Raw genomic sequence first — 14601 nt, 5'->3', positions numbered from 1 at the left:
ATGAGGATCAAATTGGTAGGGGTGCATGTTTTGTTGTGTGTGTGTGTGTAAGGTATGATAGAGAGAATCTATTTAAATCATATTTTGTAAATTATTAATTACGTGACGTGGTTTATTTGTGACATGTCATAAAGTTTATAAATATGATCTAAAAGTTGATCTATTTAACATTGTCTACACACACATTATAAAGTGAATTTAGGAAATCATATTTTTAAAGGATTCATTAGTGGTTGAATTTCATTTTTTAATTATCCCATCTCTCACATTTCACCCGTCATTTCCCTTGTTTATCACTTCTTTCCCTATCTATTTATATACATATACAAGTAATTAACAAAATAAAAATAATCAAACGATAATATCTCGTCTCGTCGACCTTGCAAATTGCGTGGCGCGCACTGACCGGTCACTATCACATTAATCCGACGTTGAAAGCTTTTATATTCGAACATATACGTAGAAGCCTGTCAAGTCCACCACATCCTCCCACTACATTTCATATTTGTGTTGGTTGACGATAGCGCCAGCATTTCACGTTTTTGCTGGTAAGTCAGTTCCTATTTATGCTAGCTATACAACAGATAAGTTTGTCACGATGTGGTTCACTGGATTTGCTGGATTCTTCACTTATCCTGGCATGCTTAATTTTGTTGGTACTATGTATGTAAGTATATATATTGTATGTTTTGCCGTATATATGGTTTTCAATATGTTCACAAATGAAATGATTTTTGAAAAAAATTGTTTTTGTTCGCTCACATTTTCTTGTTTTTTACCCGCTCATAACTTAAATTTACCAATTTGCGACTATAATGTTATGTGTTACACATAGCTAGTACTGCAAACAAAAATAGGACAATAAAAAGTTGGTTTACTAAAAAATTCCATTAATTTTTTTCGGGTATTATTTTAAAATTACAACATTAATTTATCCAATTAATATTACAGCTAATGATATTCCATCTCAATTATAAGTAAGAGATTTTAGGTTCAAATCTCGTGAGTGTCGAGTTCAAAACTGATTTATTCCCTCTTAGTACATTATATCGCTATATAAAAGTAAGACATATTATCCAATTAGGATTATACATGCTTTTATTCTAGTAACTCTTATTCATTAATTATATGAATATAGGTGTTTTAATGGGTTTGAACCAACTTTTATTTAACCAAAAATCATCCTAAATTATTATTTAACTAAAGGGGCCTAAAATTTAATCATAAGGATAAAGATTGCAAATTATGCACGGGCTGCCTTAGAAAGCCCAACGGTTGAAAATATGACTTTCCATAATTACCCCCTAATAGAAACTAACCCAGCCCGTTACATACCTTAGAATATTTACAAAGGAAAACTAATGAAAAGATATTGAAAACTTTGAGTTTTAACAATAATAAAAAAATAAAGAGTAACATGAATAGTACTAGGATTGACTTTTTAGTATAAAAATATGGTTTTTCGTTATAGTGAACAATACCAGAAGTTTTTTGTTAAAATTTCCTATTTACAATTGTGCCAACACCCTCTCACCAACCGCCATTAATGTAAAACCACCACTAAACCATAACTTCCATCTTGTACATCCTATTTTGCAAAGGAAAACTAATGAAAAATAGCTTGAAAACTTTGAGTTTTAACGATAAGGACAAAATAAAGGGTAAAGCAAATAGTATCAGGTTTGACATTTTAGTATAAAAACGTGATTTTTCATTAAAATGAACACTACTGCAAACTTTTTGTTAAAACTCCAATTTTGCAAACCCTTAAGCTTCTTTCAAACGCCAAAAAAAACTATTCACCTTGTTTTTCAAAGGCTGTCTAGCATTATTTGCTTATCATTTATGATACTGACAGCACAAATGTTTAGATCATGGAATTATCACTACATTAGCTGGAGCTACATGATTATGATTATGACCCTCGAGAGTCTGCCCTAATAGTGTTTGAAATCTCTTTTAAGTGGAGAGTGCATTTTTCCTTACCATCTTCAAGTAGCGGTAGCGCTCATTATCCTACTTATTACTATTGAATGAATTAAAATTTTAAGATTCATGTCAATTTATTGCACAGATTTCAAAATTTAAACTTATTTAACAGTAATAAGCAAGATAGTAAGCATCACCGTTACTTCAAAATGATGAGAAAAAATATGGCAAAAGAGCAAGGAACCATGTTCAAGCGGAGAAGTGGGATTGCTAAATATAAAGATGGCTATTTAATCATGGTGGTTTTTAATGGGACGCCCCATCCGTCAGATCACTTGGTGCCACTTTACCCACCAAATTTCCCATTCGTTTCTATCCTAATCCAATGACTGTCGTCACTTTCATTGGATACACATAAGATTCCTTTCAGACTAATTAACTCTGTGGATTTTACTATAGCTTCACATATGGACCCAAGCATGATGCAAAATTCTAAAGCAGGATGAAACCAAATGGCACAAGAAACAGAAAATTCGTCACAGCAAACTGGCAAAAAAGAGATGCTAATCTCATATTCTTGTAAAATTTTTACTTCCAAAGTACTGTAATATGTTTTCATGCTTGTGATTCCATAAACTGATAAATTTTTCTATAAAAAATAAATACAAAATGATGAATTTTGTTTTCACTGCACTTTGATCACTATTTTTTTTCTTTTCAGATATAGAAATAATGAGTGTTTTCTTTAGTTTTATAAAAGGAAAACTAAAAAAAAATAACTTAAAAACTTCAAATTTTAACGAAAATGTCAAAATAAAAGGTAAAATAAATAGTACTATGATTAACTTTTTAGTGTAAAATGTGGTTTTTCGTTAATGTGAACAGTACCAAGAGCTTTTCGTTAAAGTTCCCTTTTATAAAATTGTATGTTTTTGCACTATTTTCTCTATAAAAAAAATTGGTTTGTTAACCGAGTGTTTTCTTCCCATAAAAAAACAGTGTGGGTTATTTTGGTTCAGTTTCATAAATAGTGTATAATTTTCTAATGGTTCCCGCATTAATCTGTGTTATTTTTTTGTTCAAATCCATAATTAGTGTGAGTTATTTTGTTGTAGTTTCAGAAATAGTGTTTGTTTTGTTTCCTTCCATAAATAGTGTGGCTTATTTTGGTTAAATTTCAGAAATTATGTGAGTTATTTTGTTGTAATTCCAGAAATAGTGTGCGCTATTTTTGTGTAGTTTCGTAAATAGTGTGAGTTATTTTGATATAGTTTAAAAAATAATGTGGGTTATTTTGGTTCAATTTTCATAAATAGTGTGTAATGTTGCTGTAATTTCAGAAATACTATGAGTTATTTTGGTTCACTTTCAAAAATAGTGTCTGTTTTGTTCCCTTCCATAAATAGTGTGGCTTATTTTGGTTAAATTTCAGAAATTATGTGAGTTATTTTGTTATAATTCCAGAAATAGTGTGCGTTATTTTGGTGTAATTTTTTAAATAGTGTGAGTTATTTTGATGTAGTTTAAAAAATAATGTGGGTTAATTTGGTTCAATTTTCATAAATAGTGCGTAATTTTGTTGTAATTTCAGAAATACTATAAGTTATTTGGTTCACTTTCAGAAATAGTGTTGGTTATTTTGTTGTGGTTTTAGAAATAATATTTATTTGTTACCTTTTAAAAATAATGTGGATTATTTTGATCAAATTTTAAAGATAAAATAAGTTATTTTGTTGTAATTTCAGAAATAATATAAATTATTTTCGTTCAGTTTCAAAACTAATGTGTTCTTCTTGGCACTTGAACCTAAGGCCACAGGTTGTGCATTGCCAGGGAGATCACCATATCGGGCACTTATTACAGATTCATGACCCACCTTGAGAACAACAAAACGAAAAGCAGAAGCATGAAGAACGGATTTAACCCTTTGTTCAAGTTGTCGACCTCCTCGTCTTCGTTTAGAAAGATTTTCCAGTGTGATCGACATACGATATGATATATCACGTGTTATTATATAATTAATAAGATATGTATGTTAAAATATTAATAACTTAAAAAATAAAATTTCTTATTACTTATATAAAAACACATAATGTACCACTCTAAGTCTCTTCAATATAAAAAATTCTTCTTCACCTGCCGACCAAATATGGCAGCTCCAGCTGCCCGCCCTTATGCAGATATGATTTCTTGTGCTCCCGCCCTTATTAATTCAGAAATTAAATTAGTAAACTTTTAATCCCACTTCATGTTTTTCCATTCCAATCTCTAAAGAAAATTTCCAAAATTAGAAGAAATTAAATCAGAGAAAGATCATATTTTTCTGGAATTCAATAAATTCTCTTCTTCTTTTTTCCACAAGCAAACAGAAAATTCATACATTCTAAAAAATAAAGCACCAAAAAACCCCAAAAATTTGTGAACTTACTGCCAATTTTCTATCCACTAGATTTAGAAAAACCCCAAGAAATTAATGTCAAAGTAGAATCTCCTGGACCAAAACCGACCACAAATATGGCAACCCCAAAAGTTCCTCCAGAAACCCTTCAACGAACCACCACGAAAGAGGAATTGTTTTAGAGAGAGAGAGAGAGAAAGAGAGAGAGAGAGAGAGAGAGAGAGAGAGAGAAAGAGAGAGAGAGAGAGAGGGGGGGGGGAAAGGAAAGAGTTCTAGAGGGTTTTTATCAACCATTGGCGGTACCTGTCATGTTTGACCTTTCTCGTCTCCACCTCCATCAATTCGACTGAAGAAATGTAATAATAAAAACAAAAATACAAAAAAAAAACCAAAAATTCGAAAGAAAAAGATGATAAATGAATGATTTACCATGGGGAGCTTGAAGGGCTCCGTCTCCGGAGCCGCCGTGGCGAAGCCGTGGAATCTGAGGATGAGGAGGGCAGGGTGCAAGGCTCCAATCGGCAACGGTGGTGGCAGTGTTGGATGAACGATGACAACAAGAACAAATTTCTGGGTGGGGTCCACTTTATTTTAATTCAAGTTTATTTTTAAAGTAAAACTAATGAAAATGATTTAAAAGCTTTAAATTTTAACGATAATGACAAAATAAAGGGTAAAGTGAATAGTACTAGAATTGACTTTTTAATGTAATAATATGGTTTTTTGTTATAGTGAATAGTAGCACGAGCCTTTTGTTAAAACTCTCTATTTTTAAATTAATTTTTAAATAATATTCAAATATTTTTATTTGACACGTCATCAAAAAATGGCCCATATAGTTGCCACATCACCACTTTAACAGTCAATTTAACAGATTTAAGTAACGGCTGTATGAAATAGTAGTAAATGTATGAGGTTGCAATTAACCTCAAACTTAAGAAGGTAAATTGTAATTTACCCAATAAACTAACAGAAAGATCAAAAATCGTCAGAGTAAAAGTTAAGGGTAAAATTGGAAACACATTAGATTATTTCAATTGGCCATGTTGATTGGATTGGTTAAGTATTTAGCTTTGTCCTAACTATTAAATAAATGGAGTTTTAATGAAAAATGATTGGGTCAACAAATATTTAACAAAAAAGCATCTTAAAATGTTATTTAACCAAAATGACTCAAAGTTCAATAAAAAATTATCCAAAGCTATTGTCTACCTTTTTCGTGCCCTTATCCTCATCTTCCTCGTCATAGTCCTCATCCTCATCCTCTTATTTGCACCACGAACAATTTATAGTGTTAGTATTTTATTCCAATCAGATCCAATAAGGACCTACAGTCCCGGTGATGTACGTACATATCAGGCGTCTGTAAATAGGAAAAAAAAAAAACCAAAACATAAAACTGTTTATGGGGAACTCAAAATATAACACTGTTTCTGGAAAAAAAAAAAAAATCAGATACAGTGTTTGTTTTTCCTATGCACAAACAAACACTGTATCTGTAAAGAGAAGAACCAAATTCCAGACACAGTAACTTAGATTTCAAAAGCAGTCTATGTTTTAACCTTTGATTGTTTCTTTTTTTTTCATGCATCAATTGATTATATTTAAGAAACAGGATGTTTATTTTGCTTTGAATCCAAATACAATGAATTTCGCTATTTCTTTTCCAGCTGACATTTAAGAAATAGTGTGTCTATTTTATTTGGATCTAGAAACAGTGACTTAGATTCCAGAAATAGTGTTACTTAAAATCCAGAAACAGTTTATTTTTATAGTCTAGAAACAGTGACCCCCGTCGTTGTTATTGACTAACATCTAGATCTCAAATTTATTTTTTGGAGAAACAAACGATGAACTCTACTAACGAAGAAAAATTGAAAAATAGTACCTCAAATACTTTATGAATAATAACGACGATCACATTTCAACGAAATAATACAAAATATAAATTAAATAGCATGAGGATCTATATTTTTGTTTCAAAGAAAAAGAAAAAGGTCTGCAAAACAACAATGAACTCCATTAATGATAAAAATCTGAAACTCAACCTAAGAAGTTAGGGGTAAAATCGATAAATCATAATTTATTATAGTTAGACCATTTTTAGTTGGACTATTTTAATATGGGCCTTGTACTAATCATTAAACAAAACTTATAACATGGTTTTTTATTAAAACTAAAATTTTTCAAGCTCTTTTCATTAGTTTTCCTTTAAATAAACTCTTTACAGTTTTTGGTTAAAATCCAAAGTTGTAGAACCCTTATCATTAATTGTCCTTATGAATATACTAAGCCATACCATGTTACACCTCACATAATGTAAAATTAAACTACATCTTCCTGGTATATATCTAATACTGATTAAAGCAGTTTGATTCGATTTGATTAAGTTTTATTTGCATACATACATAGCCATATATAATGATTGGTTGAACCTAACTACACATGATCACTATCATACGGCTTCTCCTCATCTACGTACACATTTGTGGCTTTGTAATGATAACGTTGTGCACAATACAGAAAGTAGGCAAAATTCAGAACCCCAATCCCAGCAATTAGGAAGTAGAAGTAGTCCAATCTCCCCGCATTGATGTCATTGGTCAACCAATCCGGATGCTTCTCTGTACCACTAACATGGTGCACCACATTCACGACCAAACTGCTCAAGTAGCTCGAACCAGCAAAGGAGCAAGACACGAGGGCATTTCCAATACTGCGCATGTGGTCGGGGAACTCCCGGTTGAAAAACTCCAGCAGAGCTATCATATTGAACGCCTCACAGAGTCCCATCAGTATAAGTTGTGGGGCCAGCCAGAGGAATGACACGTGTGCGGCAGGGTGCAAATTGGCAAAGTTCCTTCTCTCCTTTTCAATTAGTCCGGCCACTGCCATCGACAGGACGGAGAATATGATCCCGATTCCACATCTTTGCAGGACAGTAACCCCACCTTCGCGCTTTGTGATTTTTCTGAGGGATGGGACTAGAATCCGATCGTAGATTGGAAGCCAGAGGCCAATGGTGAGAAAGGAGATGACGCTGATGGACCCAGCTGGGACTTCGAAGTTAGCGCCGAGATGACGGTCCATTTTTAGGGCTTGGGACACAGTAAAGGTGCCCTGCTGTGTCATGGCGGTCAGGCTAACTATGGCCGATGCCCATATCGGGATTGTTTTTAATACGCATTTAAGTTCTTCCACTTGTTGCACGCTGCACAGCCTCCAGTTATCGACCGGAGAACCATCAGGCTTCAAATCGTTATCCAATATTACAGCAGCCTTGTTCAAGAACCTAATGAAAATAAAATGATGAACAAAAAAAGTCAATTAACACGATCAACGAGTCAAAAAATCAGGGAAACAAAGTTCACAGTACACAGCCACTAAATTTGTTCACCAAACAAACAATGTACGATGGATGTGCTTGTTCAAATGAGAGATAGTGTGCTTCAAACACGGGCCGAACACACATGTCATTACACAATTGGAGAAAATTGTTTTTTTTTTTTTTTTTTGGCTTTTCAGAGAGTACCTCCAATTGTATAATAACAGGTGGTGTTTCATCACTTATTCTGAGCACACTGAAAAATATGTCATTTAACAGCGTCAGTGTCCCACCTTACAGATCATGTGTCTTACACTTATAACGCGTTTACGTAACCGTAATAAAAATAGGAGGATTTGAATCGAGGAGGAGTTGGAATGTGGAGAAGTCAGAATCGGATTCCTGTAGAAGCTTTTTACTAATTCAGCAGAATCAGAATATAAACTAATATGATTACTAAAATGCCCTTGTCCCAAATCAAATATTTTATATACTTCTTTTAATAAAATTTGATATAATATATAATAGTAAGAAAAAAATTAAATTGCTTTTTTGTTTCATAGACACACTAAAATGCTTTTGTTTTATTTATTTATTTATAAATTTAAGTATTTACTTTAATATTTAAATTTTCTCACTCAAGTTATAGTTTCTTCTCTTCGACATATGCATAGAGTTGTACATAATGTGAATAAGCATGGAGTTGTGCATAATATGAATGAGCGTGGAAATAAAAAAAGTAAGGAGTTGTGCATAATTAAACTAGGGTTAATGGGTTTATAAAGGATAGTCTTGGAGATAAAAAAAGTAAGTGAGGGCATAAAGGAAACAAAAGTGTCATTCCGATTGCACAAACAATCAGAAATTGGATTACCATCTAGATGTATGGGATCCAATTCCACCAATACAAGGAATTTAATTCCAAAATTTATGTGGGCCCCACTATTTTTTTTTTTTGTTTCTCAATGTTTAGTAAACACCGGATTGTTCCATAATCGGAATTCAATTCTAAATTTTTATTCCGATTACAGAAACGTAAATGATAGAATTTTTACCACTTGCAAAAGTAGAGATAAAAACACTAAAAAAATACTTGCAAGAGAACAAGGTCATTGTAGTATAAACGACTCAAGTAAGGTAGTTTGAATTATTTAAAACAATTTATATAAAACCAAAATCTTAGTTAATTATTTGAAAACAAAAATTAAAAAAGGTTGATTTTAAATTTAAAAATAATAAAAACTAATTTATTTAAAATGATTAAAGAAATAAGCAAAGTAAAGAAAACAAAGGAAAACGGTTTGAAAAATCTCCGCAGCGGCGCTAGTAAACACTCCTTTATGATTGGTTTGGTATTGAGGTGCTTTTATAAAAAATGGGTATAAAAAAAGTTGAACTCAAAAAGATGTTTGGTAAACACTTAAAAACAACTTATTTTCACAGTTTTGGGTGGAAAAAAACTGAAAACGTGAAGCAGCAAAAATAAGTTTATTCTCACAACACAACAGAAGCAGTTTTTTTCGAAGCACAGCAATACCAAACCAGCCATTTATCTAATGTGAGGGTGGAAGTCTGGACCCCCACCTGACTGACATAATGTGAGCTTGGTCAAATGTATGATGGTGGAAGTAGACCCCCACCTTACAAGCTGTGAGTCTTACGTAGTTAAATGCGACGTGTGGTTAATGATAAACTTAGGGTAAATTATACTTTACCACCTTAGGTTTGGGGTCTATTGTAACCCCATACAATATCTCCAAAATATTTTATTTTCATACCTCACTTACTACTTTATTTCAATATAATACACCTCAAATTTAAAATAAAATAGTATTTGAGGTATGAAAGTGAAATGTTTTAAAGATGTTGTATAAGATTGTAATAGACGTCAAATCTAAGGTGGTCAGTGTAATTTACCCATAAACTTATCTTATGAATACATATGTAATCTGAGTGTTAATCTGATCTGATGATGGTTATTGATTAGCTTATGATTTTTCTGCAATTCAATCAGGCCAAGTCACTCAGTGGCGATCAAACTAAAAGTCAAATCTAAAATCTTCCATCAACAAATAGAAGACAATACATTAGAATGTAATACAAAGAGTTCAGTCGACACTAATAAAGTACTAAATTCAAACACGTCCTCAAGAAACCTAACTAATTAAACTTTATTTTGGGCCTTGGCCACTCCATATAAGTTAGTAAGGTAAACCTATAATCTATAAAAATCGATAGATTAACCAACTCTACACATATTAATACTTCAAATCAATCGTAATTAATTATTAAAGAAATGATCGATCTATACAAAAATTTGTTACCTGAGCTGGTTGGTGAGAGGGAGCTTACACGCGTAATACCCCTTGAATATTGGAGGTTGATAGAATTTGTCAACATCTATAATTTCTGCTTCTTCCGCAAGCTTAATGTGGCGTTTCTTATGAGCAGCAACAAGTACTTGTGCAATCCCAGAGAACATACTGCCCTGTGGCTTTACATGCACGTAAACCCTAGACCCGATAAACAGAAGCAGGATCGAGCAAGCCATGAGCACAGTTGGGATCCCAAACCCTAAACTCCAGCTGACTTTGTCTTGGATGTAAACCACTACGGTTTGGGAGAGGAGTAAGACCACTGTGAACGTGGCATAGTACCAGTTGAAAAAGCTGTTCACTCCTTTCTTTCCTTCTTCGGTGGTTGGGTCAAACTGGTCAACACCAAATGGGATGCTGCATGGCCTGATGCCAGCTGTGCCTATGGATAGAAACCCTAGACCCGATAGCAATATACCGAGTTGAGCTCGGGTTGGACCGGTGCACTGGCTCAGTGCTTGCTGTTGTGGGCTGCATGGCGGAGGATGCAGATGCGGAAGCCACGCTGTTAAAGTAACTGTCGCCATTCCCTGTTGATAGATAAATAATGTTACACAACAAATAAATAACGTTAAAGTAACTGTCGTCATTCCCTGTTGAACTTGTATTTACTTCAAAATTTGTTGCAAATCTTTTCTTCTAATTAAGAAAAAAAATCCACTAAAACAACCTAGTCCACACCTCAGAACACACTTAATGAAAGTAATATCCACTAAAACTGATGAAAGTGACAGTCACTAAAACAGCAGGGTTGATCTCCTACGATCCTCAATTTCTATGCTAAACCACATGAAAGGCAAATTTGTTGGTATACGTTATTTTCAGTTTTGGCCGCACGAAGGGATATTTGACAATTTTATTACTCAGTTGCTTACTCATGCTTTAGTACGATCGGGTTTTTATTTAGCAAACTCTAAACTTTTGCCCACTAATATTGGTTTATACTTCAAATTTCTTGAATATTGATACTCGATTTAAATTTCTTAAATGAGAATTTAGATTTAACAATATTGTCACGTAATATTATTAATTTATCTATAAATTATATATGAATTAGCTACATTCGGTTGTATTAGTGTTCTCACAAATCCTTTTAATTAGCTTGGATGAGGTTGTCCAAAGAGGGATCATGAAACCTCACATCCCCTCCTTTTAATCAATTGGTGTATCTTGACCACTGTTCTAAAATTTCCGCTTAGCGCCGTCTAGGCCTCCACCTAAATGCTAGGCAGTTGGCCACCGTCCCGATTAATGTCTAGGCGTTTGAAAATTAAGAAATAACGCCTAGACCTGTTGAGGCACCTACCTAGATCGCCTAAGCATCCGCCTAGACCGCCTAGGTACCCGCTTAGCCCTTCCAGACTTGTCTAGGTTGTGACTCACTTATACAGAAAAATAGATAACTTTCATTTTGCTTTTTTTTTTTCAATAAATTGTAAGAGATTTGTTGAATACTTAAATGAGTATACATTATATGTTTGTTCCCCATGTTTTCATAATGTTACAAAACTTCATAATTTATGTGTCATTCTATTTTGTAATTTATGATGAAATTATATATATTTTAAGTATAAACAGATACTTATTTACATGAAATATAATGGATTTAGTTAAATCCGCATAGTCCGCCTAAGCACCCGCCTACCTTTTCGTATTTTCAAAATGTTGTTCGCTAGCTTAGTTTTCCAAACCCGTCACCATATTGACTGTAACTCTAGTTTCAATTGTTAGGTTTCATATTACTAGCTAATCGGAGTTCCCCAATAGTTGACGAAGTAGTACTAGTTGTTCAACTTCAACCGCAACCGAGATCAATCACAAACGCTACAGTTTTGTCGCTTCTCCATTTCCCTAGATGACGATACAAAATCATACTTGATTTATTGCGTGATTTAACTCAAATTTTCAATTCATTATGGTTAAATTAAGGGTAGGTTTCGCTAAGGAACTCTTACCCTTTCAACTCCATACCACCACCTACTACCCTTTCAAAGATTTTCTGGGATTTTACGTACAACAACAGATTCAACCACAAGATCATCACCATCCTCTCCCACCCACTAAAATTTAAAACCCCAAAACGTAGAGTATATATGACCCACGATAGAAATTTATACGTTACCTAGCCACGAAGCCAAAGACAAATTGTTGGTTATTATTTAATGTAGAAGGGCCATAGAAAGGGATAATTATAGAACACTTTTCTTTTCACCATATACACACCTATCAGTAATATTGGAGGTAGGGGACAACCACTCAAAAACACAGGTTTATGAAACTGGTGTGAAAATATATACACGATTGGGGAGTGGCTAGTCGATCGGTAAACTTAATATAAACAATCTACGTATTTGATACATAATTTAATCTAGTCCGTAATAAACTAAAAATATATATACATTATTAATCACATAAGTGGAAACTCGTGTTGACACTTCAAAAATTTTATTGTGCATTCCTGACAAACGTATATTTCTTTCTATGGGAGCTAGCCAAACTAATTTTGCAAACTAAATTATGTATCACCAATAAGAAATAAATATGTTAATCAACTCTTAAGTAATCAACAACTTATCAACTTTCATGTTGTTTAGTTTACAAAATTTGGTCTACATTTAGTCTCCCTAGCATTTCCCTTCTTTTTAGATATAAAAAGTTTGGTGTGCTTAAAGAAATTTTGAGAGTGAAAACAATAATTCTCTTAGTCAATATAATGTTTAATAATAACTGAATATTAACATATTAAGTACAATAAAATATGTTAGAGAGACCATATTTTTAGACTATAATTTAACCCCGCGCAATACGGTAGTCAATGATTGGATTCTTTAATTAATAATTAAAAAAAAAATTAATTATCAACTGGCACATCATGTAATTACAAAATATGATTCAAATAAATAATTTCTCTAGCGTCTACAAACCGTTGTTGAACATAATGAAATTACCTTAAAACAATCAACACATTGGCCAAATAAATTAGAAAATAACAAAAAATAATAATTGGTAGAGAGCTAGAGAGAAAGAGAGGTACCATGAGAGAGGAAATGGACGCAAAAACAATAGTCCGAAAGCGGCCGACGTAGGCGTCGGAGATGAAGGCGCCGAGGAGAGGAGCGAAGTTGGTCAAACCAGACCAGACGTTGATAATGTTGGAAGCGGAAACCTGGTCCAGGTGTAGCATCCTCGTCAAGTACACCATAAAGTTTGCCAGCAACCCAATAGAAGCCAACCTTTCGAACGTATCATTTCCTGCACCACCACCACCACCACCACAACAACCACCATTAAAAACGTGTTCTGTTTTTGTCGCCTTTTAATAAATTAGACACTTTCACCTCATATCAGGGATAAAGATGGATTAATATTCAATGCACCTATATGTGATTACAGTGACACATCATGGAATGAGAGTAACTGAGATCTGACACTGCCACCGTAGCTACGTTCTGTGCTCGATCATGTCGACCAAAAATTTACATATTTTTTTATCATTGACCGGGGACACAACCATTTCGGTGCAGTATCCTCCACGAAATGAGAGAGAGAGAGAGAGAGAGAGAGAGAGAGAGAGAGAGAGAGAGAGAGACCTAAGATGAAAGGCATGGCCTTCCAACCACCAGGTTTCCTTGCGACATCACGTTTTCTATCAACTGGTTCTTTAGCTGGGCTTAAAGGAAATTTGTGTAACAACTCTGAGGAAGTGCTTTTCTGAAAGAACTTTGTGACGTAGAGGCAGTGGCTTGATTGCTGCTGCTTCTGCTTCTTGCCTTCAGCCATCATCAGCTTTTCAACATGCCAGAAAAAAAGTGGGCACTAGCTAGCTAAGTTTTGAGGAAGTGATTTTCTAAAAGCACTGTAAGAAGTTGTGAGGTTAAGCTAACAAGCTTGGCTGGGGCAGACGTATATATATAGGGAAGATGGGGAAGGAAGAGGATAAAAAGGGCGGCGAAAATGAATGTAGGTATGGATGTGATGAAGCCGTGGCACTATTGACAGGGGGCACACCAAAATTGTGCGGACCCTCCATTAATTCTGGCCAACTTTTCTGTAAAGTAAAAAAAGAAAGGCCCATTACAAACAAATTGAGGCCCAATTTATGTGATGAACCATCTCGACTCACGATTTTCATGACTATTATATTCGTCCCCATTGAGAGACATGAAACTTTCACATTAGTCAAGAAATGTTATAAAAGAGAACTTTTTCAAAATGAAACTTTTCATAAATTTTTTATCACCTCATATTTTTGACATATTATTTTATAATTTTAGTATGTATATTGATGCTAAACTGTGAGGTGACTGAGAGTTCATAAAAAAAATGTCTCCCTTGCATTTCTCAACTTAAACACAAAAGGAAGAAATAAGACGGGTTTTAATTTAACAAGAAAATATATACTTTAACTAAACACATAGATGCGCACTTAAACACAAAAGGAGGTTAGACTGGGTTTTAATTTAACAAGAAATAAGACGGATATATAAAAGGTCACAACAAAAATAGTGTTTAACTATCAAGTGACGGATATATAAAAGGTCACAACAAAAATAGTGTTTAACAATCAAGTGATG

General features: G+C 33.6%; 1 protein-coding gene across 1 annotated transcript; it reads right to left on the bottom strand.

Moving 5' to 3' along the window:
* Nucleotides 1-6597: 6597 nt before the first annotated feature.
* LOC137732530 (protein NRT1/ PTR FAMILY 2.13-like) lies at nt 6598-13884 on the bottom strand. The gene is made up of 4 exons (XM_068471849.1): nt 13618-13884; nt 13062-13279; nt 9977-10557; nt 6598-7619 (listed from the first exon to the last, which is right to left on the bottom strand). The coding sequence occupies exons 1-4, from the start codon at nt 13808-13810 to the stop codon at nt 6767-6769; spliced, it is 1845 nt and encodes a 614-aa protein (XP_068327950.1). The 5' UTR covers nt 13811-13884; the 3' UTR covers nt 6598-6766.
* Nucleotides 13885-14601: the final 717 nt, after the last annotated feature.

The sequence above is a fragment of the Pyrus communis genome, chromosome 4 (assembly GCF_963583255.1).
Source record: "Pyrus communis chromosome 4, drPyrComm1.1, whole genome shotgun sequence".
Lineage (NCBI taxonomy): Eukaryota > Viridiplantae > Streptophyta > Magnoliopsida > Rosales > Rosaceae > Pyrus > Pyrus communis.
The sequence above is the reverse complement of the archived record's forward strand: the minus strand, read 5'-3'. Positions and strand labels throughout refer to the sequence as shown.

What these genes read in the sequence shown, in the direction of transcription:
- LOC137732530 (XM_068471849.1), bottom strand. Translation starts at nt 13,810, where the DNA reads ATGATGGCTGAAGGCAAGAAGCAGAAGCAGCAGCAATCAAGCCACTGC. An exon ending in GGCCATGCCTTTCATCTTAG is followed by an intron (nt 13,280 to 13,617) that starts GTCTCTCTCTCT and finishes GTGGTGGTGCAG; the next exon opens with GAAATGATACGTTCGAAAGG. An exon ending in CCTCTCACCAACCAGCTCAG is followed by an intron (nt 7,620 to 9,976) that starts GTAACAAATTTT and finishes TATTTTCATTAG; the next exon opens with GTTCTTGAACAAGGCTGCTG.